This window comes from Streptopelia decaocto (genome assembly GCF_964273445.1).
Source record: "Streptopelia decaocto genome assembly, chromosome: 1".
Taxonomy (NCBI): domain Eukaryota; kingdom Metazoa; phylum Chordata; class Aves; order Columbiformes; family Columbidae; genus Streptopelia; species Streptopelia decaocto.
In genome coordinates, this window is record NC_138663.1 from 64,687,273 (window position 1) to 64,713,769 (window position 26,497).

At 47.8% G+C, this 26,497-nt stretch overlaps 1 protein-coding gene across 2 annotated transcripts in view; it reads right to left on the reverse strand.

The window, feature by feature from the left end:
• The window catches only part of CECR2 (CECR2 histone acetyl-lysine reader), a 106,396-nt gene extending 83,786 nt beyond the window's left edge, over positions 1–22,610 (reverse strand). The window contains exon 1 of one of the 2 annotated variants that reach the window (XM_082076230.1): positions 22,286–22,610. In XM_082076230.1, the coding sequence (XP_081932356.1) occupies positions 22,286–22,462 (177 nt within the window). In that variant the 5' untranslated portion in view covers positions 22,463–22,610. The remainder of the gene's footprint in view (positions 1–22,285) is intronic. The other variant, XM_082076231.1, reaches the window with a different exon arrangement.
• Positions 22,611–26,497: the final 3,887 nt, after the last annotated feature.

Sequence of the window (26,497 nt, forward strand, 5' to 3'; positions counted from 1 at the left end):
GCAAGAGGGTATGCTCCTGCCCCCAGGAACTGATTACACTGCCTCTTAATTGTTCCCAGATTCTATTATCCCTGAAGAGACAAGCAGCACCAGCCAGCTTGTTGACAACATCCACTCCATACAGCCTACCTCATCAGACACAGAGAAATTTGCATTTTTGCAAACCGCAGATCTGTTAAGACTACAATACTTAGGTTATTAAAAAGTTAGGTCTTACAGACCTCTGTCAGAAAATCACCTGTCTTTTGAGTCAGAGCTGTATATATAATTTTGAGTCTGTTGGTAATCCCACAGTCAGAAAGCTATGTCATACCAGGACAGTTCAGACCTATAACCAGTATGATAACTCTGTGTATCTCTGATCCAGACAATTGCCTCTATTCACATTCTGTACCAGTGCTCAATTTTTTTCCCATTCCCTTCTGTCCTCACTAAAACAAGGACACTCAAAGCTTCATTTCACTCTTTGCTCACTGTTAACTGGAGTATTTTGGTTTTTTACACTGCCGCAGGGACTCACTTGTTACTATATGTTTCATATAATCTATGCAGACTGTTTACCCTCCCTAACAGTTCAGGTGACAGCATGCTAAAAAGGAAATGCAACATTTAGGACTGTAAAAACAACCTGAGATCTGTCCCATTATTCAAACCCTTTATAACAGTTATTAAATGAGTAATCACATACATCTCCATTACACTTCATTCAGTACATGAGAGCATGAGACTAGGAAGTAAAGACAGCTGTTCAATATTGATTTTTATCCTTCTTATTCTTTATGTATCCCTATGCCTAATTTGCTACATCACTTCTAAGCCCAGCCACCAAATAAGCTATTAATCGCTTCACAGACCTTTTGCTGTGGTGGCTTCCACGTAGTATCTCAATCCAATAAGCACTAATTCTTTTCTCAACCTATTTACAAGTTAATGATTTTTAATCTGATTTGACAAATGAGAAATTGGAGGGGAAAAAAAAAATGACCAACGCTAGCAAAATTCACAATTCAATTTAAGCAGCTGGTGGCTGCACCTCTACTTGAGATTGCTCTCCACCCCAAAAAAAATCCTGCAAGCCCCATGCTTGGCATTTTTATGGCAGCATTTAAAATACAGAGTTTTAATTGCTATTTTTCCCAGGACTGTGAGAAGGTGGGTCAGCAGCAGAACACCCCAGAGGCAGGGAAAAAAGCAAGAGAGAGAAAGGTGCCTTGGCCAAAGCCTCTCAGAGAACCTGTGGCAGAGTCAGGCTCTTCCCTGCAGCACCAGCACCGATTCCAACTTCAGCAGCAAGCTGAAGAGTTGGGCAATACAGTTAAGGCAGCTTCAGAGGGTTCAGCACTGAACCAGAAATGCCACAGAGCGCTACCAAGCAGAAACTCCCTCTGCCATTTCTAACACATCTCCCCAGTTTAGCTCTGTACTGGCTGGCACCCACAGCCATCCCTCAGCTGGATAATTCAGCATATGGAAAACACACCCTTATCTGGATCATATGGATGCCCAGCAGCCAGGGATGGAGGAGACATGTGGAAGAAACCATGGATCCAAGCTCTGCAGCACAAGTCAGGGGCGAAGGAGCCTTTGCCCTCTGTGCTTTGGCCAACACAGTAACTCATGGGGCTCATCTATGACACAATCTGGGACCCCATGCTGTCTCCCTTTGCTTCACCTACACTCTTTCCCAGCTCCCACAACAGCTCAAACAGCTCAAACTGTTGTGTTGCCACAGCTTGGGGGGAGCACATGGGAATACACCCTCAAGTGCGTGAAGCTGAGTAAATAAAGGTTTCTTGTGAGAAATGGGGCATAAATGATTCACCCAGAGCCGTAAGTCAGTCTGGGTCTCTCTAACAGAGATGAGTGCTGAGACAGAATAGGCAACTCCTCATCTGCTGGCAAAACCCATCCTTATTCCTCTGTTCCTACACCTCTTCCACTCAGTTGTGGGCTTCATTGTAAGCCAGACAAGCAAAATAATTTCAGTTAAAAAATAAAACTCCAAAATTTCGCTTCCAAGACCTGGATCATGTCCAGGTTTCAAGCATAACTCCACAAAACTGAACTTGTAGGTGAAAAGGGGCTGTAATCTCCTTGATTAGGAGCAAGAGTGTAAGATGAATCACACAATCACACAGAAAGAGCCAAAGACCTCACACCTGCCTTGCCATGGGCTAGACCAGCATGGCACTACACTTTTACTTAGCCAAAAGACAGCTTTTCTTTTCCTGCAGCAGCTCCCATCTCTCATATCCTGCCCACCTTCAAAATTCTTAAGCAAACGAGGTGAGAATCACATAGCTAACAGCTTCCTTCTGTGCACAGCCTTGATTTATACTCTCAGCACCATCTGCCCCACAGAGTGAGCACCGCCATTCTCCCATGGAAAAAGCAAATGACCCCATAATTAAAAACAATCATCATCTGCAGGTACAAGGCAATGCACTAAAGGTTGCACAGGAAACTGTAAATCTATAGTTTCCTATCAAGTAATTGAGTTGGTAATCATTTAGCATCAGTTTCAACCCAGAAAACAATAATGTACAATAAACCCCTCACTATCATGTCACGGCGGTAGTTTGAAGCAGACACCTTCTCTACCACTGCTACCACTTGAGCTCAAGTACAAATTACATCAGCCAACAAGCAGTGAATATTGCGCTTTGAAGCCCTAACTGCAGGACTGAAACACTGAAAAGCATGCAGGAACAGACCAGTTTTATGGACAGCCTACCCAAAGGCAAGCAGTTAAAAGTGGGTATTTTCCCCCAGAGCTAATAGTTCTTCAACCAGTTATATTATGGCTAGCCATTGGATCTTCATGGTAAAGCTATTGCTTGCACCTGCCCTGTTAAGAAGTTTGAGATTCAGCTTGTAGATGCTGATTTTTTTCTGTATTTACAAGAGCACTGAAGGTGAAGCATTATGAACATTAACTAGGCATGCTAATATTTTCATTAATAATATATCAGAGTAAAAAAAAATTAGGTTTAAGTTTGACATCTTGTCTGAGCTGGTGCACTCAGTTCCTCTCCATCATCCGTGGAGGGAGAGACACCTTCAGATTGATCCACACCAGACTAAAATAGACTTCTCTCATCTCTCAAAGACCAGTTCCTTTCCACTGACAGTGACAAACTCCTGAATGATCAGTCTGACGCGACAGTCCACTTTGAATACTAAATTATTCTTGCCCCTTTTCTCATCCCCACCGCTTATTCCAACTCCTACACCATGGTGTGGCTGGTACTACTGTTTGCCAGGCCAGTCTATAAGCCATTTCATAAAACTAATCCAGGCAAAAAATAACATCAGGCAAGGGGAGCTGAGGTGTTTTGCTGCCTTTTATCCACTGGCCAGATCAGCAACCTGACCTATGTCAGTGTGGCCCCACAAAGAATTTTGCTGGCACACCTGAAAAAGTGCTGCTAGGGATGCAGGAACTAGATAGTCACCTAACTTTTGGGCACATGGAAGTAGAGTAAATGAGCTAAGTCTTAAAAAGAAAGCAAAGGCCAGAACTCTTGGGCTATCTGTTCTCAATAATAATAACAATAACAACAATAATAATAATATATAACCCTTCCTGTCTGGTCTACAGGATTTCTGGCAAGGCAACAGCTGCTATTTTGCATGCTCCTTACCCACAGGTCCCATTTGGAGTGCCTACATAATGACTCCTGAAGTAAGGTATCTGTGCACAGGCAACAACCATCCCTCAAAGGCAAACTACTCCCTATAGAATGAGAAAAAGAACTGGTAGTTTCCAACCCCTTCTTATTACCAGTCACAGTTCAATTGGAGTTTCAAAAAACACTCGCAAAAGGTGTATCCCTGCCTAAACTACACACCTTTGCTTCCCCATTCCCCTCCTGCCCAAGATGAATTTTAGCAGTCTTAGATAATGCATTGCTAAATGTTCTCTTAAAACAACTTGTGACAAATCTGCTCTCTTTTTTCAGGGGTGGGAAAAGAACTGAGAAAAGTGTTATGTGTTCTTCAAACTATGGTTAACCTGATCTACTGCTAGCAACAGGCTCAATCCAAGCAAGAGTTTTGACTAGAGATGTCTGGAGGTTCCTGCTGACTATATATATTTCCTTATCAGTCTTTCCTGAAATCAAGTCTTGACTTGCTTTCCCTTCATAATGGTCTTCACAGATCATTTGCACTTTAAAGGCCTCAGCCTCCAGCATCACCTCTCTCTTTTTGGATGCCTTCTTTCGCTCTGTTCTCCATGTACAGCAGCACAAAACCAGGTGCATGCCATGAACAGTCTGTAAAAGCAACAAGCAAAGCCATTGCACCCTAGGTAGGACACCAACATGGCAATACTCACCCCATCATGACCAAAGGAACCTGATGAACAAGCATTTGAGGCTGGATGCATGTGTCTACATGAACGCTAAGAGGTCCACACAAAGGTATGGTTGAGTAATGTTCAACACACCTTGGACCTTTTGATGGAAGGAAGAGGCATTAATGTACCCAGGCTAAAACTAACCTGTCTCCAAGTTGCAGCAGGTGCTATTTGTGATTTCGCTTCTTATTCTATCCTGGCAAAAGTAGGAAAATAAATCAGGATGGTTCCTTACTTCCTACCTATAGACAAAAGGGCAGCAGAGGAGAGGATTCCTCCTCTTCAGTTGCAGAGGTACAATCCACTCTTCTGGTGCCACAGGTCAGACTTTGGACACCCTTCCTACAGATAGAAGAATAGAGATTCTCACTTGCCCCCTTACTAGGCAGGAGTCTCAGACAAGTAAGATGGTTTATTTGGCAGCTGGGTATTTGTCCTACAAGAGGGCTCTGCCCAAGATATCAAGCATCTGTGTGTTAACCAGGAAATCTCACAGGAGAAAACATCACCAAAGTAATTTTGTTCTGTGCTTCTGAGGAACCCAGAAACATCACCACCCAGTTCAGCATCTCCTACCCAACCCCTGCTCCTTGTCCTAACTAACTCCTCAACGTCCAGGCACATCCTCTTGGCTCAACTGTGTATCGGCCCGCTATTTTTTTGGGAGGGAAGGAGGGAAGGAGGGAAGGAGGGAAGGAGGGAAGGAGGGAAGGAGGGAAGGAGGGAAGGAGGGAAGGAGGGAAGGAGGGAAGGAGGGAAGGAGGGAAGGAGGGAAGGAGGGAAGGAGGGAAGGAGGGAAGGAGGGAAGGAGGGGAACCTGTACAGCCCCTGCCATTTGTTTAGCTCAGACAGAACTTCAAGCATTGCTGTAGTTGTCTTGAAATCAAACAAGTGGTTGATAGCACCAATTAACACCTTCCAGCATAACAATACCTTCATCTCATCTCTTCCCATTCTCTCAACAGCTTAACATATTGGCACCTTGAATGGCTTCTCTCCCAGACAGCAGACAAACAGTAACATGGAGAAGAGTGAGGAATGAAGGTGTACACAGTGCCCTAGGCATGAGGAGAGGGGCAGTGCAAAGTACTAGCAGTCATAAAATCTTACATTAGAAGAAAAAATTAGTACTTGACTTGAGACAGCCAAGAGGGTGAAACTAGTATAGAGAAATGATTTTTTTACTTTTTGTTAATAGCTAAAAATCCGGAAGATTTTTTTAGATCAACCGTTCACCAAATAATACATTGTTCTCGTCGCACAGGGGGGAAAGCCACAGGAGCAGTTTAATGAAAGTGGGGGAAGCTTAAAAATATCTTCAGATTTTCTTTAGAATAAAGCAGCAATAAAGACAAGTAAGTTCTTATGTTTAAGTTACCTCTTTAAGCTTCTTGCATGAACTGAAGTTTGCAAGCTCAACCACATGCAACAGCCTTGCATTACAGGAGCATGTAAGACTGTTTCTTTAGCACTCCATATTCAGTGTACAGATTGGGTGCCACACGGAGCAGCACTCAGCTCTAGTTAACAAACAAGGAATATCCCAAAGATAAAACTTTGGTCTCAAATGAGACACTGCTTTCTGCAATTGCAGCGTAAATCTGGAGTACATTGACTTGAACCCACTGGACTTGCTCCAAATTAACACTGCTGCGACTGAACACAGTGTTATGGCTGACAGGGAGAGAAAAGGAGCAGAGGCTTCTGTTTTATTCAATATACTGTTTTATTAAAATAATAGGACTGTGGATGTGAGATTCCCAGGATTTAAAACAAAGCCAAGTTTGTGGAGAGGCACCACTTTATACTAGACCAGCAGCTACAGCAGGAAAAAGTGAGCAGCCTCTGGATTCAGAGCTGGTTTTTTTTTCCTCAGCACTTGTGCTACCATTTAAAACAATAATAACAAAAAAATAGCCTTGCTTGTAAAGATGTCTAATTACCCTTCGGGATGCCACTGCCCATCTACCTTAAGATTCAGCTGGAGGGATATCTGCAGCTTGGGCACATTCCCAACAGGGAGAAGCCTCTGGCTTGGCTCCCCACCAGCCCCGGGGTTGAACGGCTGCTGGGAAAGGAGCAGTAATCCCAAACCGGCTGTGCCAGGCCGCCTTCCACCACACCCCAAGGGCCTTCGCCTCCAACATTGAAATGCTAATCCGACTTCGTAAACCCATAAACAAAAACAAAGAGGAGAACACAAGAGGTAAAAAGCCTCCCTGAACTGTGTCTCCAAACTGAATCTCCGGCATTCACGCTCTGTCCTGCAGAGCATGATTTTGCCCACAGGAGTGAGTCCCACAAGCTCTGATATCAAAATTGCTGGCAGGCAGCATCTTTATGGTCAGATGCATTTAAATGGCCACTTCTACCACATGCTAGAATATCTTTTGTTTCAGAAATCTCCTCAGAAAATAGCTTTTTAATGCACCAACAGACAAGGCACAGACCTGCTAGCCTTGCTTATTGCCCATTTACAACTGGACACCATCAAATATTAATAATACAAAAACCTAACTGGCTTCTGCAGCTGGGCCCAAACTTGACTCTGTGTGTGCTGAATGGACTTTCCCCACCTCCCCCCCAGACTCACACTTTTAAGGCCTATGCCTGTCCCCTCACTCACAAAATGGGGACAGCGACTTCTGGGAGACCCTGGCCAGTAGAAGGTGGTTCCCATAGCTTTAGGCCTGCCACAGGTTGGCATGGGGTGTATAGCTCAGCTGGTGGGGAGAACAGGTCTGGTGGCTTCCCTTGGAAGCCGAGATGCTAAATCTCAGGGATCAATAGGGACACACGATCCCAAGGCTTACTGGCCCTTCTCTCTGCTTACACTGCTCTTCTTGCAAACCCTGCCAGCACACCCACATCTGTAGAGAGTCAACATGACAGATCATTTCTCACCAGCAAACACTCCCTACCAGACAAGAGCACCACAACCCCCTAACTACCCTGAAAGCTGCCCTTTTGTTTGCCATTCTCTCTGTTTTCTTCTGTCTCCTGACCTGTTTTTGCAAGCATTTCAGGCTGCCTGGCATGTGGAAGCCAGATTTTATAGACAAAGCAGCCCCTCAGATATTTATCCCTCCACTAAGGATCAGCAGATTCTGAGGACACTGCTGCTGTCATTGATTTTCAGGGCAGAGGAAGAGGGCAGATCCAGCAACACAGACCACAGGGAATGGGAAAGTCGATCTACATGCCATCAACGGAGGGGAGGCAATTGCTTACTGGAGTAGCTCAAGCCAGCTGTGGTTAACTTAGGCCAGAAGGTCCAAGGGGTCTTCTCTGCCAAGTTTAGTCTTGGATGACAGCAAAATGTGCTTAATTTGACAGTTTCATTTTAACATGTGTGGGCAAAGTCTAGAAGGAGAAGGCAGCAGCAGCCATGGAGCAGAGTTGGATCATGATAAGGTAGCTTTTTTATTGCCGCAACCCAGTGCTCAGTACTAAAAACAGATATAAAAAAATTATAGATGCTGACTCTTCACCCTAGCAATGAAATAATTGAACACAGCGTGTCTTCTACAGGTAACTATATTCTCACAAGTTATAAAAATTAGCCCTTTACTATAAATTTCAAGCTCCATGCCACACCTCTAGCATTACAGGATATGGAAGCTTAGGCACAGCATTTGGGATGGAAAACAGGGAAACTTTCTCCTTATTACTCTTTTCACATTTTTTAAAATCTACAGTAAAGTTATGGCACTGATATGATTACTGTGTCGTCCTCAAACTGCAGGAAATACACTGGTATTCCTGTGAGCATGTGCAAATGCAGTTCCTCAAGCAGCCACTGAAGCAGTAGAGAGAGACAAGTGGTAAACACCAAGTTTACTTAGTAGAGTCCTGTCAAATGCATGGAGATGCCCTGGCTTGTTTGGGGCTGTGTGCCAGTGGGGATGGGGAAGAAGGTACACAAGAACATCTTCTGATCTCCACTTGACAGTTTCTCCTGAAGAACTGTGAAGTGCATCTTTCTTTCATAATGCTTTGCTCTTCATTACGTGATATAAAGCCATCATCTGGTTTACAGTGCATGCCTAGACACAAACTTCCACAGGCCCAGTGCATTCTCTAGGCCAGGGGTGTCACACTCATTTTCACTGGGGGACACATCAGCCTTCAAAAGGCTGAATTTTATTTTAGAACTGTGTAAATGTAACTACTCCTGCATCTATACAGTCCTAAAATTACACTCAGCCCTTTGAAGGCAAACATGAGGCTGATGTGGCCCCCGGTGAAAACGAGTATGACACCCCAGTCTAGGCTATTTGGGGGCATGATTTGTTGGCAGAGCATTGACAGACATGCCTATCACCTACCAGGTAGGCCAAACACCACCTAAACTGGAGCGTATAGCAGTGTGTCTTCTCCACTCTAGGTTCTTAATAAGAAAGGGCCACCTTGGCGGTCCTGTACTGGGCACTTTGCAACCATCACCCACTTCTGCTCAGAGTCCCCACATTGGGGAAGCTGCCCTCTCCCTTTCACACAAGTGCACCCCAGGCACACAGGGCAGTGAAGGGTTAATTTAATTAGTTCTCTGTGTGCTCAAAGAATTACAGGCAACTTCATTTAATTATTAAGTAGCCAATCAGGTAATCTCTGTATCTGATTAGCACACTAATGAAATAATGTCTTCCAGTTCAAAGCTGTCACTCCAATCAGGAGACAGCCCTTCAGCTAGAAGGAAAAGCTGGCCAGGTTTCCATGGGCTCAAGGCTTTGGATTTTGGAGAAGGGATGGGAGCAAGGAGTGGAAACGTTTCCACCTTCCCTCTCATCATCTCTGTTCCTCTGCGCAGAACAGTGTGGCTCCTCCTCCCAGAGGGATGAGTACTTGTCTCCAGAGGCTCTCTGATGGTCCAGGTGAGTGTCCTCTGTCACCATCACCACACGTCCCTTCTCTCCTGCTCCCAGATGCCCAAGAAGGCTACAGTCGACCAGAGAGCGTCAGGCCGTTAGCACATCGCCTAGGCACTGCCAACTGCGAGATCTGCTAAATATGTGGGGCATGACTCTGCTATGGTCCACATGGGAAAAGAGTCACACAGCAAAGCCATTATAGCAATAAGAGGAAGCCAGAAACCCTCCTCCCTCCCCCACACTGCACTCTGCTCCTGTGTCATATGCAGTTATTTCCAGCCTGGGGAAAAGTGCAAGGCAGCAGCTGTCACACGAGGCAAGGACTTGCCCCTTTTAAACAGGGATTTCAGGACTAAATGACCCATTACAATTAACACAGCTGCAAGAACTGGGACACTTCCACACAGAGAGGGGCTTCAATAGTGGGGGAGGAAAGGAAGAGATAAGCAGAGGGTTAGGATTGTACTTTCAAGACCTGGCATGGAGTCTCCTAGCCCTCTGCTTTTTAAGTACTAGCTCAGCTGTCCTCTTCCAACTGCTAATGCTCAGTGAGGCAGCTGAGCCAGGGTGTGCAGCCCAGCCCAAGCCTGCCACACCATCTCCTCCGTCAGACCCTTACCCACAGGATCACTCCTGCTCAGACCCAGCTCAGAAATTCTTTTTCCCAAAGAACAGTACCAACTACTCTACTGAGCAACAGCGGCACGGCTGCTTTTTGCCTAGCCATGCACATATAAACTTTTAATTAGCTAGCCCAGGTTTATCAGAAGAGCTTCAGCAGGATGTGGTTCAGCACAACCCAACCATCCCAGCATTTATCTGAGGAGCCCAACAGATGTTGCCGTCCATGCTCAAGCCTGCGTTGCTGCATCTGTACATCCTCTGACGCTGGTTTAAATGCTAACTCAGCTCACACTGCTGCAGCTGCCAGCGTGCCTTTGCAACTCAGGGTGGGCGTTCCCATTTCTGAGCAGTAGATCACCTTTCTGGTGATACTTCCACACTCCCAGCACATTTCCCAGGAAATGAGTGGAACCTTCAGGATGCTCACACCAAACAGCACTAGTTTTAAGTCACCACTCTGAAAACAAACAGAGAAAATCCCGAGAGGAAGCAGAAAAATTGTGAGCAGCCCCCAGCTGGCCAGCCAGCCAGCCAGCCGCCTATGAGAACGCTGAAGTGTTGACACTTTTTGTTGACCCTGTTTTTTCCTAAGCACATCCCATGAACAAGAAACAACACTGCAGAGATGGAAGATGTATCTCCCTCTTTTCTCTTTGCTGACTACAGCCGTTCCAAATGAAGAAAACCAGTTAGATCAAGAAATTCAGGCTTGGACAGCACAATGAAGTATCCACTAATAATCAATCCTTTCACAGCAGCCTTCCTGCCAACTGGCTATGGACTAGCCAATGATTGTAAAAACTAGTTACTCTTCCAAGGGAAAACAACACAACATCATATGGCAGTCCATGCTCATCCTTTAATTCTAAAACCAGTCCTGCTTACAAAAAAAATACAATTCTACCTATCTAACTGCCCATTCTGAAAACAGCCCTGAAACCTAAGGCTGGGTTCCTCCTGCCTTGTGCTTCATTATTCACAAAAAACCCTCCCAAAGTGAAAAAGCTGGTGTCATTCAAGTTAACAGAAAATTCTAAAAATGCCAAGGCAGGGAGTTTATTAGCTACCAAAACACTATTGTCACCCCCATATTTCTGGCAGCTACCTCAGGAAGGGCAAGCAGGAGAACCTGCCACAGCAGAGCTGCCCCACCACTCATTAACCAGCAAGCAGATGCAACTAGAGCCAGACTTAAGCACAAGCGGCTGGAAGTGGCCACCTGGGGACCCGCATTCCTTGACAGCTCCATGATGCGCATTCCAGTCCCCTCATCCCCCAGCCCTGAAACCAGGTCAGGGAGGCACAGCATGACCTGATCTCCACCTCTGATAGCACCAAGCCTGTCCCATAGCTTCTTGCCACCCATGCCAGTCAGGCCACATGCACTGCCTCCCCATCCTGCACAGAGCAAGGACACAGATACCCATCCGGACACGTGAAGGGACTCCCTCTCAATGCCACGGCTATTTGTGGATCAGCCACGATCCAAAACTTCCCAAAATGAGAAAGTCCGGGTGTTTGGCAGGTCAGACGCTTACTACAGCAAGTAGTTTGTTCCACCAAGGGACTCGTAACACCCTCCCAAATTACACATTGCCCTTTACGGGATGCCGCAGCAGCTGGAATCGGCTCCCTTCTCACATTCCTTAATAAGCACTTCCATCAGAGAGCAGGGTGGATGCAGGGCATCAGCTGCAGTTAATCATAACCAAGAGCTGGGCTCCCTTTCCCCAGGCTCTGTGGCACTATCTACAGCCTAAGAATATCCAGCACCACCCTCCTTGCTGGGGCTGGGGGAGTCAAATGGTCCGATCTCCCAGGCATTACAGGTCTCCCCTGTTACAGGAGACTTTCACTCTGCCTCCCCAAGCAGCAGCATTCAGCAGGGCCCCTCAATAGCTGGTTGAGATCCTACAGATCATGGAAAGATAATCCATTGCACTACTAATGCACCACTGCAGCTGTCTATGGAGAAAATCCCCTTTCAACCAAATAAAACCCACCAAAAAACAAAACACCCACCCTCAAGCCCTTTGATCCTCTCCAACACACAATTATCTTAAGGGCAAAATAGTCTTCTGTGCCTCAGCACCTTGTATTGGGCTGAAAGAAAGGAAATTGAGACTGCTATTCCCTGTTTATTCTACATGGCTGCCCTGGCCAACAACACAAGCTGCTACACCGTCTTAAGCACCGGCAAGCAAATCCTGATGGTTAGATACCTGCATTGCTGGGTGACCAGAGCCTAAGGGAAACTTTTCTGGGGAAAATGCTTTGGTTTTTTTTTTTTTTTAATTTTTATTTTAAAGCCTGAATTTCTAAGACAGATTATAAAATTTTGCACTATTTTGTATTTGCGCAAGACTGCGAGCTACAGTGAAGTTTGACTGATTTCAACTGCACGTTTGGGTCTGACTTTGGAAGAGACGATTAAAAGGATCACCATCAACTTCAATTTAAGCTTTTTTTAACCAGAATGTTAACTTAAATATATACATATATATATAGCAAGCCTTGATGTAGTACCAAAAAACATCCCCCAAAATCCTTTTAGAGAGGCTGCTAAGGGTTCTTCCCCACATGCCCCCGCTTGCTGCGTGACCTCTTGTTACCTGTGCAGTCTCACTCCACCTGCTACCCAGGGTTGCAGTGCGATAAGCATTTCTTTCAGCTGAAGTGTCAGCTATAAAAAGCCCTTCCCCTCCCTGCTGCCTGTTTCCATTCCCATGCCACTGCTTCAGCCAAGCTGGTACAACCTTTTGTGTGGATGTGGAGGGAGCCAGCTGGGGGAACCGTTCCTGGTTAGACTTAGATCACTTAAAGAAGACAGTGTTGCGGTTTTTAATCCAGGTGAGCAGTTTTACTGCCATCCGTGATGGGTGGCAGGAGCTGCCATGGGAAGATGGCTTGAGAATTGATGTCCTTGGGTTCCACCAGACGCTGCTCATGAGCCCACACTAACAACATAGGGAAAATGGCCACATGATGTCAAACTCTCCGATGAGGAATACAAAAATATGAAAGAAAAAAAAAAAAAGTCACTTCTCTAAGGCCCTGAAATCCTATTAATTTCAGAAGTACTCACAACTGCACTTTATACAAGAATTTTTAGAAAACTCATCCAAAAACCCTCAAGAAAGCACTATTCCTTGTGTGCATTTCTCCATCAATCACCCATTAACAAGTTTTGAATTTTTGGCTGACTCAACCAAAGGCAACAGGGATGCTGGAGTCTTGGACATGCAGTTTCTATAGAGAGTGCTCACCATACTTGGCCCCTGCAATCATCCCAAACATGTTTACATGCCAATGCACACATATGGCCTAGGACCTGCATGGGACAAGAGATGATCTTTGTGAGAGAAGGATACAGAAAAAGAAGAGCTCTGAGAAATATCAGACACAGGAACATGAAGGGCTGCCATCTTCCATGTTCAGACTGGAAACCCTTCTGAAACCAGGACTCACTTTTACTTGCAAGTACAATGTAGTTTGCATTTGAAAATGCATTTCACTTTTACAAAGCACCCTTAAGGTTACTTTTTCAGGGGTCATGAAGCAACTTGTGTGCTGGGCTGGTTAAGGTTAGGGCCTAAGTGAGGTCTTAAATACCACAGGAAAGCATGGAAGGGGTCTTGCTTTCTGGATTTTTTTTTCTTGCTTATTTCTCAGCATTTGAACCTTCCCAGCACACCAGAAGAGGGAGCCTTTGACTCCTCTCCTATACTCATCATTTGTTTTATATTAGCAACAATGACAAGCTCTATTAAGAGTCAAGCTCTTTAAATGAACTCTCACCCCTTGCCTCCTAAAACAAACAAAAAACCCAAGCAAGAAAAAAAAAAAATATAAAACCACAACTCTCTTTGCCTTGTGTTACAGATATATAAATATTTTTGCTGCCACAACTGCCTGTGTACAGGGCTCATCAGAAATGAGGGAACTAGCTCTGCCTTCCAACCCTTTGGCTGTGTGAAGCTCCAGCCCCTTTACAGCAGGCTTAACTGGAGAGATGGGGCCGGAGAATCAACAGCTTTACCAATAAGGAGGAAAAAGACTCTCCAGCGCTCCTTTTGCATCTACCAGCCACAGTAACCAGGACTAAACTAACACTAGAGTTTCAAGAGCCACAGTGGATTGACCCAGCAGCTTATGGCCACCAAAAAAGCACAAAGTCCCAGTGCCACCACAGGACTACAACTGCCCCAAAAGTCCAGCCAGAACCCAGCAAGCAGCCGGGTTGGCACTGGGGAAGGGACTGACCAGAGAGGCAGAAGCACAACCAGGGCAAAGGCTTGAAAGGGAGCGAGATATTCCTTCTGGCAGCTGTCATCCCCCAAAACCAAAGCTTCAGGTTTCACTGCTCCCTCGGCAGCACATGTGTCCTCCTTCCCACCGGGCTGAAGACACCAGCTCAACCACATCAATGAAAAAAACAGACACCCCCATCACCACCACCCTGATGTTGAACTAAGCTATGTTAAAGCTATGTAGAGAGAAGAGCTGAACCAGTGTAAGTACATCTATGGCACTGTGTAAGCACACCCAGGGTGAAGAGCTTGCACTGCTTAAATCAGATCAGTCCCAGGATCATGTTAAACTGGTGGCCTGGCCCAGGCAGAAGTGGCCTGAGGACCATGATGCCCCTTGTGTTTCAAGTCGTCCAGTATTGACTTAATGTACTGCCTTCTCCAGCCAGCCCTCAGCAGCCGTACCCTGGATGATACCAGCAGCTTGTTTTTTTTCAGTGTAAAGTTAGGGTTTTATCTGGACATTTACAAGAGTTTGTCAAGAAGTTGAGCCAGCTCTGAAAAGAGTTGCCATGTTGGGCTGCCTTGAAGCCACCTTGGAGCAAAACAAAGAGCTTGACTACCACCAGCCCGAGTGTCACGTCATTCCCCTGTCCCCAAGTAAAGGCAGACTTAAAATCGACCCCCAAAAAAGCAGAGAAACACGTTCTGGCAGTAAGCAAACCATACTAGGACTGCTTTTTCCCATCAGCTGTTTTCTGTGCCTCACACAAAAGGCCGCAAACCCTTCCTAATTGCAGGAGCCCTCCACCTAACAGACCCTGCTCTCGGGGCCCTCCTCCCCAGGAACTGGGGGAGAACTGGGGCACAATAGGAAGGAGAGCAGCTAAAGGGAATAGATCTGTTAAATTAACACATTTTCTGTCAACCAAATCAGCTGCCCCTAGTGCTATTGTTGGTGAAACAATGGAGACCCCAGGAATGGGCACCCATTAAAAGGAACAAGCCTGCTGAAAGGATACACTCTGAGGCACTGCCTTGTGTGTTTAACAGGATTCTCTACTGTAAGGAAGGAGGAATCACTAGGCTGCATTGTTCCCACCACCACAGCAGATGCTGTTGCTTCTGGTAACGAGGAGGGGAGGGAGAAATATAATAATATATTTTCATACCTACCTACAATAAAGTTTACAAGACAAACTTTTAATTTGGGAACTCTTAACTCCCTGGCTATTGTAATTTCTGCCTATAGCCCTTTTCTTGAGGAGATTTTTGCCTCAAAGAAGTCTATGAAAGCATCCATTGCCATTACAAAAGTTAATTCTTCACCCTTCATGCAGGCACTTAACAGATGCCAGGGGCAGAATGGCACAGCTATGCCGGCATTATTTGCAGGGAGAGAAAAACCGCAGTTAAGCAGGTCTACATATAAAGCTGCAACACTTTAAAGGTGTTACTTTTAGCTGGTTTGGCTAGAGCAGATTCCAAAAGGAATAAACTTTCAAGGCCTAATTTAGATGCGCTATGCAGAGGTTTACATCAGCTGCACTGAATTGGTACAGGTTTGTGGTAGTCAAGTCTTTGTAAACAAAGCAAACTGCAAAGTCATATTTAAGTTACTACACAGAGTATTTTTTTTTTCCTAGCAGGGAAAGACTTGATGGTTTTAAATTGTTTTTAAAACAAGTTCAGCTTAAACCATTAAACTTGTGGGTGCACAAACACATCAGCTAATGCCAGACATGATTTTCAGAGTCAGCTGTGCTAGCAGAAGCAGCAATTTGCCGCCAACTACTACCACCACAAAAAATCTGCAATATCAACCTGCAGGTACTCCATCCAAGTCTCTAGAATTCTTCTTGCATTCCTCTTTCTCTTCAGCCTTTGACTGCTACAGTCATTCCCCAGCTTTCCTGTCACCTAACTCAGATCCATTCAAAATGTTGCTGTCAAAATAACCTTTCGCATCCATTGTTCAGACACCCCTTGGCTGCATGCAGTCACTTCTTGTTTCTTTTCACAGGCTTAAGATAATGTTTTAACTCACATATCAGCTTCCTGAACTACCTATTCCTTCTTTTTGTATCCAATTACACTAGAGTCTCATTATATATAATGTAAACACTTGTTAAAAAGTTGAAGATCTACAGTTAGGAGAGATGTGACTTGCATTTGAAATGGAAACTGATATAATGCTTTCCAATTTGCAGACCACTTGAAACAACAGCACCGAGAAGTATCTCTCTTCCTCCCCCTCCATTAATCTCAATGAAGCCTAGAGCCTAATACTGACATGTAGAGTGTTAATGATTCTATTATGAACAGAATAACTAAGGCAGCAAAAGTGAAGACCAGCAAAGGAAGAACTGCTGCCGGAACAGACACAGGGAGAAGAATGGGGCACTGCTGAAGCAACAAAACCAAATATGGTGGGGACAGGACAGGTAGAAAGAACAGTAAAAACAATACTAACCCTCCATTGCATTCTTGGTTTTTAAACCTGATTTTCAAACAACAAATACTCAGTCTGCACCCTCTGCTCTGATGAAGCTGATGCTGCCCAGGGGAAGCAGAGGCACTGTGGAGCAACTGTGATATACAACCCAAATTCATACACTGGTCCATAAATGAATCTCTCCACACAATGAAGTAGACACTTTTTCTTTTCAGTATCAAGTCCATTTTTTCAACCATGTCTACTCAGCATACAGCACCTCTCCCTGCACTGCCAATTACTCTGCCTTTCCTCAGACAATTTGCTTTTTTGAAAGCCAGGAGCTTTGTGCAAGAGTTAAGTTTTAGTGAGCAGACAGATCTATTGTTTGCTCTTGTTTTGGACAGTGCCTTCCACTTTAACATTGCCTACTGCCAATGGGCAAAAGGCAAGAGGGACAGACATCCTAATGCCTGCACTATTCTACTGAAAAGGCATTTAAAGTAGCTCAGACTTACCCTCTATGAGTAGAGCTGATCTACATGAATTCACTGACATTTTGGTCAGCTTGCTGCACCTACTTGTTGCATTTATCTTAATCAGATTCTAAATTCTTCTGATCAGAAAGTACTTGACCATCTCTGTTATCATACAACATGATGAGGCGTCAGTAGGTGCTGTACATGCTACTGTAATACAAATAATGATGCAGTACCAGACCAGAATAGCTACAGAAGAGTGAAGGCTTAGCACTCAGGTACCGTACCACACTGCCTGAGGAATTAACTCTGTACAAACCACTGGCAGAACAGGAAGGCTGTGCCATTTTAGTGTCACAGATTACAAGGGACCCACTCAGAGGGCACAGAGCAATGGGCTGCACAAAGAAATTCTAGCAGGATCCAACATGACAGGACAGTGGAGCTTCAAATCATATTTGACCATCCTGTACTCACTAAGAAGAACATGTTTTTCAAAGTATTAAAATTCTAACAGTCCTTGAGTTTAACACATTAAAAAATATTTTTGCTTTTAAAGGTCTAGCTGGTTTGCACAGATGGAAGGACCCCCTGTACTTTGCTCTCTCCTTCACAGAGTCAGGGCCCAGCTTTCCCTCTCTATATACTCTTCCTCCTCCAGGGAGACCCATGGGAGCAGTAGCAGCCACTTGTTTGTAACAGACACATAATATTCCTGACAGAAAGAGCCTGTTCAAGAACTGACATGGCAGATACGGCACTACGGGAGGAAAAAAGGTGGGCAAGAGCAGTGGTGCCCTGTCCGAGGGTGGGAGGAATGTACTTAAAGGCAGAGCCAGAGCCCAAAGTGCCAGGAAAGGGGCAAGAGGCAAGGAAAAGCATCTTAAAGAGGAAAAGCATCTTAAAGCTGTAGTGAAGTTAACAGCAGAGGCAATTTGCCCAAAGGCGCTTTTAAAAACCACAGGAAAAGATTTATGTTTTCCTTGTGTAATGTGGCTTTTCCCCCTTTTCCAAATAAACTAAGTTAACAACAATGTTTTGACTATTTTCAAGCACGTTCTTGAAAGTCACCTCCCCTCGACCTAGCCAGGCAGAAGTTCCTAAATGTTTTAGCCCACAGCTCCCGGGAGCACATGCCAAAGAGCTGGGTGGCCATGCCACGCTGGCTTCTGTCCAGTGTTTTCAAGTTATACTGAAATACAGTTGAAAACATTAAATATTCTCCCAATATTTTTTATGCAAACAATCCCTTCAGCTGCCAGCAGGATATTTCAGTCACAGAAGGGAGGGCACATGGCCAGGAGAGACTTTGTCATGAGAGGTGTCCCACATTACAGTCCGGTCTTGAAGAGGGAAACAAATCACTCCCTATCATCACCTGCACTAACTTGGCTGCAGAAAGCATCCTTTTTGTCCATCAAGGCAAGGTCTACCAAAAAACGATGTGCCCCTTATGGACAGACATTCTCCTGCTGGAGTACTGTTAGAGAGGTAAGGACAAATGTACTCAAAGCTGATTTTACAAACCACTGAGAAAGAAACCTCAACAACCAAACCAACACAACTAAAACCCCACTTTTGAAACGGCATGAAAGTTTGGTACAGCAGATGGCCGACAAGGCAGCCATTTAAAAGGGGGGTAGGAAAGATCACACACACACACCCCCCCCAGAAGGCAGAAGTGCTTTCTGCCATCCTCAGAGATCCACGTAAAAACACGGCATGAAGCCGAACGCATCCTGGAGCACCCGCTCCTGGCCCACTGAACTTTTGACCCACTGTCAGTAGCTGAACCCCTCCCGAGTCCATCGCCGGGTGATGCTGCGGCGGAGATTTGAAAAGAGGAGCCCTGTGCCTCATCAGGCGCCTGCATCTGCCAGAGCCAGCATGGGGGCCGGCTGCGCCCACCCCCTCCCTGAACAATGCCCAGGGCCCAGCCTGATGGATGCACTTCTTTCTTTTGGTTTGGACACCCCTTCCCATAGTCTCTGGGTACGCACTGGTCCAGCAAAAAGAAAACAAAACATCTGCTTCCCAGGTTTCTGACATCCAGATGCTGACGGCAGCCCCGCATCTGGAAGCTTCACTTTATTTTGGGTCAATAAGTAGCGGGCGAAAGGTTTGCATTTAAAAAGACAGAAAAAAAAAAAAAAAAAAAAAAGGGACCTCTGTGCTGCCTCCCTGCACTAAAGCCCACAAACTTCTCAAATACCATCAGCAAATCTGCTCAGCACAGGAGGGACGGGTCCAGATGGCCTGTCATTACAGAGCCTTCCAGTTAGCTATGGGCAGACCCCACCAGAAGAAAAGAGAGGAGAGGAAAAAACCAAACCAAAACAAAAAAACAGGGAGGGAGTGAGGGAGAAAAACAAAAGATAACTATGGCTTAAAAAAAAAGAAAAAAAAATCATGAAACACCCACCAAAACCATATTGGAAGATCAGGTTTTGTCTGGTTTGGGGACTGCAGAGACTAGCGACGAAACCTTAACCTCACCACTCGCTAAAATCGGAGGGAGGAAGAAAGCAGGTGATACTTGTTACAAGCAGAATTAAGGTTTGTTTAAAACTTTCAGTTTGTGTAACAACGTTATAGAGTTTAGCACCAAACTCCCAGGTGGAGATACACCGGTATCAGAAAAAAAAAAAAAAAAAAAAAAACCACCACAAACTGCCAACCAGGATTTAACTTGAGAGCTCAGTCCTCCTAGGAAGAAGAGAATATTCTCCAAGAAGAGCCAACCGCATCCAGACCAAGGCCATCCCTTAGAGGTACTGGGCAGAGTCAGACAAACATTTGCTGTGAAGCTCAAGGAGTTTGAGCGTGTCCATCTTCCGGCTGAAACCCTCTGAGGCCAAGATCTCAATTTCTGCTTCCACACACAAGAAAACAGGTTGACTCAAACCACCTGTATTAGTTTGCATCCGAATGGACCAGGGCGCTCACCCCTGGGTTACCCACAAAGGGCAGTAACTTTTGAGGGAAGGGGTGGTAACTTCTCAAACCACTCGTGTTTGCCACAAGAACAAGTCCCCACAACAACCAATGCTAAAGCAAGAAAATATCATTTGTAGATGAGCACAGTTTGGGTTTTAGATGGCTAGATATGGTTTTATCTCCCCCTAATATTTGCCTCAAGTTCTAGTGTTTCCCCGAACTGCTAGAAAAACAGGTACCTTCATTTTACTCAGACACCCCTGAAGCTCAAAGCCCATCTCAGAGACAGCAGTGAGATGGCCAGAATGGACACTGACATTCCCGGGTCCAAAACCATGGGGGGGAGCCTTCTTTATAAAGCCAAATAAAGTATACATCAAAAAAATCACACAGAGCAGTACTCTTAGCAAAAAAGTACAAGTCCCATCGCTAGCCACCACTTTCACACCAGTAACTGTTTGGGGAAGCTCTTTGTGCAAAGCGCCATTCCCAGATATCCCTCAAACCAGTGACGAGGCTGGAACAAATACACCAGGCAAGGGGTATGAAGACAGTGAGCTTCAAGGAACAGCAAGTTTTGAAACTGCCTGCACTAGGCTGCTAGCACCATGCCGGGGAAGGAGGTTTACTCTGTGCGCCTGAAGATGCCAAGTTCTGACAGCCACATCCATCCTCTCGCAGCATCCCGATTTTAACCGTGACTCCCACCATCCCTCAAAACACCGTCCTTTAAAACTCGATTCTGCCAAGTGCTGCAGGCCATCCACACGCACAAGAGTATTTTGGCAATGTTTTCAGTATGCTGCCTCTGCTCTGCAACACCCCCAGCACCAACGTGCATGCACTCCTCGTCCCGGGCATCCCCCCCAAAAAAACCAAGGTAATTTGTTCCGAGTGATGTTAACTCCCCCACCCTAAGCGTGCTCCGGGAACCAAAGGGGAGCCCACATTTAGTTCATTTGTGAAGCAAGCCAGATGCTAATTGCCTCTAAAGGTGAAAGGCTAGTGCCTTGGCCCTTTTATCATTGTAAATTCAGGTTCCTTCAAGACTTTGCTCTGCTGGGCCCGGAGAGCCTCCCCCTTTAATGGTTTGGCATCAATAGGAGGGGGAGGGGAGTTCCCTTTCGCAAGAAGTTGCATCATTGAGAGACCTTATCCCCTTTCAAGATTTCGCACCGCATAAGGGATTCCCCCTCTTCAGAAATTCACATCCTGCTCGAGGAGTTTTGCTCTTTAGAGCTTCGCGCATCCCATTGAACTTTTAAGCATCTTTGGAATTCTCATTCACGGGGCAATTACTGTCTTTAAAAAACACACGCCACCACGTTATTCACCCGGTTTATTGCCAACGCGCTGGCAAGAATAGCTTTTCACAGCAAGCACAAAAGGTTTCCTACCAGGGCACACTTCGTTTGTAACATTTGTAGCCAGAGCACAAAATATTTACGGAACATTAGCCACGCACGCGAAAATAAGAATTAAAAAAAAAAAAAAAAAGGCACAAGAAAGTTACAGAGGAAAATGGGTAAAAAGGTACGAAAGCCGCGTTTTCCCTTTACGGGGGACAGCAGCGGTGGGGAAGGCACCGTCGCTCCCCCGGAGCCGCACAATGAGCGGCGCGGTGCCCCGCGGAGCGGCCCGGCCTCGCTGGGGTGCGGGGGAAACGCTGCACCACCCGCCTCCCGGCTCGGCGGCGACCCTCCGCGCCCCCCACCCCGCAGCAGCACCGGCCAGGTGGGGACCTCCTTCCTCCCCCCCACCTTGCAACAAAAGAGACTAACTTGGGCACAGGCTGAGTGGGCTGGAGACCCCCCCCAACAACAGCCGCGGGTACTCCCGGGGGAGGTGGGGGGTTACCGGGCCGGGCCCGCCTCTCGCCGCCACCATTTTGGGCACGGGGGACCCACCGCCGGCTCTGTGCCGAGTCCGTCCCCCCCCACCTTTGTGTGCGGACACCGGCCCGGCGGAACAATGCGGGCCAGCTGCGAGCGGCCCCGCTCCGTCCGCGGTTGCCTCCGCCGGGTCCGCAGCCGCCCACCGGCACCCCGGGACGGGCGCACCGAAAGTTTGCGAGAGCACCCGAGAGGAACGGGGAAGTTGTTGCATCTGTCGCAAGCGGAGGGGGGACCCCGCGCTGCATCACGCCGGGATCCAGCGGCTCACCGGGGCTGGGGGACATGGGGAGCGGCGTGCGGGACCCGCCGGGCAGGGAGAGCACAGCGGGGACGGTGCCGCGGCACGAAAACAGCCCGCGGGCTGCGGCGAGACCGGCCGGCGGGTGCCCGGCGGGGCGCGCAACGTGGAGGGGACGGCGGGCGCGGGGCTCTCACCTCGATCTCGAAGTCGGGCAGACGGAAGGCGGTGCGGAACAGCGAGCAGAAGTGCGCTATGGCAGGGACTTCCCACCAGGAGCGGAGCTCGTCCAGCGCCACCGCCGCCTCGGGGCCGCCGGTGCCTGCCACGCCGCCGCCGCCACCGCCGCAGCCGCCGTCCTCCTCCGGGCACATCTCCCGCGGCCACCGCCGGCTGCCTGCCTGCCTGTCGCCCGCTCGCTCGCTGCCTCACTCCGCGGGCGGCTGCGTGCCGCCGCCGCTCGGCGCTCCGGCTCCGCCCGCCCCCCGGCGCCACGCCGCTCAGCGGCCGCCCCCCGGCGGCCCCGCGCTGCCCCCTCGCTGCCGCCCGCGCATGGGGCGGCTCGGCGCCGGCGCGGGGGCGCTAGGGCCGGCGGGGGCGCTGCTGCTGCCCCTGCCGCGGGCGGCCGCCGCTGCGTGGGCCCATCCTCCTCCGCCTCCCCGCGCCACCGCCCGCGCCCTGCAGAGCAACCGCCGCGCCGCCGGGAACAGATGGGCCCGGGGCGGAGCTGGGGGGCGAGGGGACCCGGGAGGGGAGGGGCGGGGTCCCACGCGGGGGGGCGGGGTTAGGAGAGGGAGGGCGAATGGGGAGGCGAGAGCGGGCGGGGGGCGGGCCGGGCCGCGGGGAGTGGACAAAAGGCGTGAGGGCGGGGTGGGCGGGGCCGAGGCGGAGGGGGGGCTGTGCGGCCGTGCACGAGGAGGGGGTGGAGCCGGCGCTCATCACAACAACAGGCCCCTCGCGCCCGCCTGGCCACGCCTACCGAGGCGGGGCCACCGGAGGGGCGGGCGGGGCCGGGCGCTGCTGGGGACGGGACGGGGCGGGCGGGCGGCGGTGGCCCTTGTGTCCCGGCACGCGGCCGTTGGGTGTCCGCCTCCCTGCGCGAAGGAGGGAAGGGACGGGGCGCCCCGGCCACACCTGGGCGGTGCCCGCCCGCTCCCGCGGCGAAGCGAGGCCATGGGACGGAGCGCTGCCCGGGACTGAGCCCCCGCCCTCGGCGGAGCCTCCGCCCCCCGCCTGCCCTTCGCCCCAGGGGTCACCCGGCTCTGCCCCTCGCCTCAGCCCCTCGGGCCTTGCTGGTGTCCAGCCGCAGCCACTTCCCTCAGGGCGGGTGGATCTCCGGCTCCGGTCCCCAGGACGGTGGGGCTGCCCATCGGGCTGCCCGGGACAGCGCCTCGGCCCTGGTGCCAGACTTGTGCTCCCCAGCCCGGGCCCTCTGGCAGGTCACCGGCGTGGCTGTGGCTGCTGCGGCTGGCCCCAGGGTGCCGCGCAGGGGGAACCCTCCAGGGTTTAGCTCCTCACTTTGTAGTTTTGTGTGAAGGAGCCCGAGAGGCACTTGTTCACTGCTGCTGTGAGGGGCCGGCCATCCTCCTCTGCCCTGAGGCACTTCAGTGTCTCATCTGTACACCCAGTACCTCCATTTCTCCTGCCTCTGAAACGAAGAGATTAAAACTGCCCTATTTTGAAATATAACACGGAAAAATATCCAGCAAGAGCATGGATGCGTTTTTTCGCAAGACTGCCCTCGTGGGACACAGAGCTTCAGCGAAACACCAAGCTGCTGCAACTTGGCATGCTGTCACTGCATCACTTTACAACCTCTCAGTCTGTGTCCCTTGCCCAGCTTTTAAACAGTTGCAAAGTGTCGCTGTGCACAGCCACATCATCTTGGGGTCTTACGTCTAGTGAAACCATCTCAAAGCCAGTGTTTAACCACAGCTTAGAACTCCTTCCACTCCTTCCTGCCTTCATTGGCCAGGGCCGGTTTTGTCCTCTCCCTCTCCCTCTCCCTCTCCCTCTCCCTCTCCCTCTCCCTCTCCCTCTCCCTCTCCCTCTCCCTCTCCCTCTCCCTCTCCCTCTCCCTCTCCCTCTCCCTCTCCCTCTCCCTCTCTCATTCCTTTCCCCTCCCCATGGGCTGCAGCTTGTGAATGCGTGGGCTCAGCGTAGGACATGCGGAGACACGGAGACATGCAGAGCTCAGGCTGGGGCTGAGTGTGATTAGTCCAGAACTGACTGGACAAATCCCATGGCCTGGTGACCACCAGCATGGATGCAGGGAAGCAGTGAAACGCCTGAGACAAGGTGGGAAGAGAAGTGGGACCTCCCCTTTCAGGAGCAGCCTGAAGAGCAGTTGGATCAGGCTAAGGGGAAATCACGTCTCGGATGTCCTGCTCTGCCTCTGACTTGGAGGCATCAGAGAGGGAAAGGCCAGTGGCATCGTCAATGTCATCATGTTGCTGCTGAGCTAATATCAGCTGACATCAAGAGAGCAGTATGACTTCAGAGTCTGCAACCTCAAGCTTTTACTTTTGAGACTTTCAGGGTTTCCTCTCCCTGTTTCCCTTCAAAAATTAGCTTGGCAACAGAGAATAAGGTGAAGGCATGAGCTCCATGCTGTCCCCTAGGCCACCACCGAACAGCCTGACCTGGGAACACTTTGGCTGAGGGTGAGAAGTTTAGAGAAGAAGCAAATCAAGAGACAGCAGTGTGGCTTGGCAAGAAGGAACAAGCTCTAATTTCATTGCCCTTTTTTATATTGCAGGATCAAGGGATACCCAGCTAAATTGGAAGGAAGCAAATTTAAAATGGTGCAATGAAATATTTGTACCATGTATAATTAACACATGGCATTTGTTACCATGAGGTTTCATTGAGGCCAGGAGATTAGCAGGATTCAGAAAAGGATTAGACATTTATATGGATACTGAGAACATTCATGGTCACATTAGACAGGATATAAATAAATTTTAGAAGGGATATAAAACATTGAGCTTCAAGGTACAACGTAACCACTAACTGATGGTGAGGGATTAGGGAGAAACTTCCCCTGTGGGCAGGTTATTCTATAATTGTCCAGTACCCTGTTTTTTCACACCTTTCTTTGAAGTACTAGAGAGTAGCAACTGTTGAAGTGAGAAGACTGAACTAGGAGGGCTACTGGGCTGCTCTGGTATGGCAGCTGCTGTGTTCTTTTGGGGGGTTGTGAGAGTCACTTGAGAAATGGAGTGGCAAAGAGGACAAGATACAAGAGGTGGCATCAGGCCTCTTATATCATTCCTCAGCTACAGATCTCTCTCTCCCTTGCTGTAAATTTTGCACCCACAGCATAGATTTCCCAGGCCTTTTCCACTAAGGTTTTTGCCAAAAAAGTGTACTGTTTAATTGGTTTGTTAGTTACTCAAGTACAACCTTTGCATCTGTTTTCCTAAAAAACCTTTTGACTTAGTTAATTCATTTTTTGCAGGAGACCAATATGTTATACTGAAAGCCTGACTCTGTTTCAAGGCGCAATGACTTCAAGACTTGATCTTGAGCAAGGCAGGATCTGATCTCTCATGTACTGTATCTTCCTGCACTGGATTAAACCAGCTCCAGCTACAATATGGTAACAGACAAAGAGAAGAGTGCAAACTAACTTACAGTACTTTGTCAACACACAAGATCACTATAAAGTACAAGTAGATGTGCGTGAGAAATCTTGGAGTGACAAATCCTCAGACACAGTTTCCTTTGGGCCAGTTACAGAACCCTACAGTATTAATGTCTGATTCTTCCATGGAGCAAACTTTTTGTCCACTTGCCATGTAATGGGAGTTTATGTAGCATTTCTGTCTTGTTCTGTCGCAACATTCCTCCCTGAATTCCTGTAATGATATCCAGCCATGGCTTATCGCACTGCTGCATCTTTGCTTGTTCTTGACACTAGACCAAATAGCTTTGTAGTATCCCCTCTCTATATCCCACTAAGAATTTTGTGAACTTTAATGAAGAGTACTAACCTCTCTTTTTGTCAGAAGAGCTATGGTCCCAATTTTGCCTCACTTTTTTGAATTAATTTGGCTCCCTCTATTGTCACCATTGTTTCTGTCAGACTGTATTTTCTCTTACGTTGTTACTTTTCTGTAAGGATGCTGTTGGCTGCCCATGATCATTTCAGATTCTTACACTGTTCTTACACTGTTCTTAAATTACATCTTTAGATTTATTATTCAAGCACAAAATATCTCTGTTCTCCCATTGCTGTTCAACAGTAGGCAAAGATTTGGTGAATACAATACAGCATTTCCTTTTCTTTGATAAATATCTCTGTTCACAAATCTGTGTACTTCTCCCCTTCCAAACCACTTTTAGTTACGAGATTCCTGTTCATAACTAACAAAACCAAAGCCTGTTCTGACCAGTGTCCTTTCCCA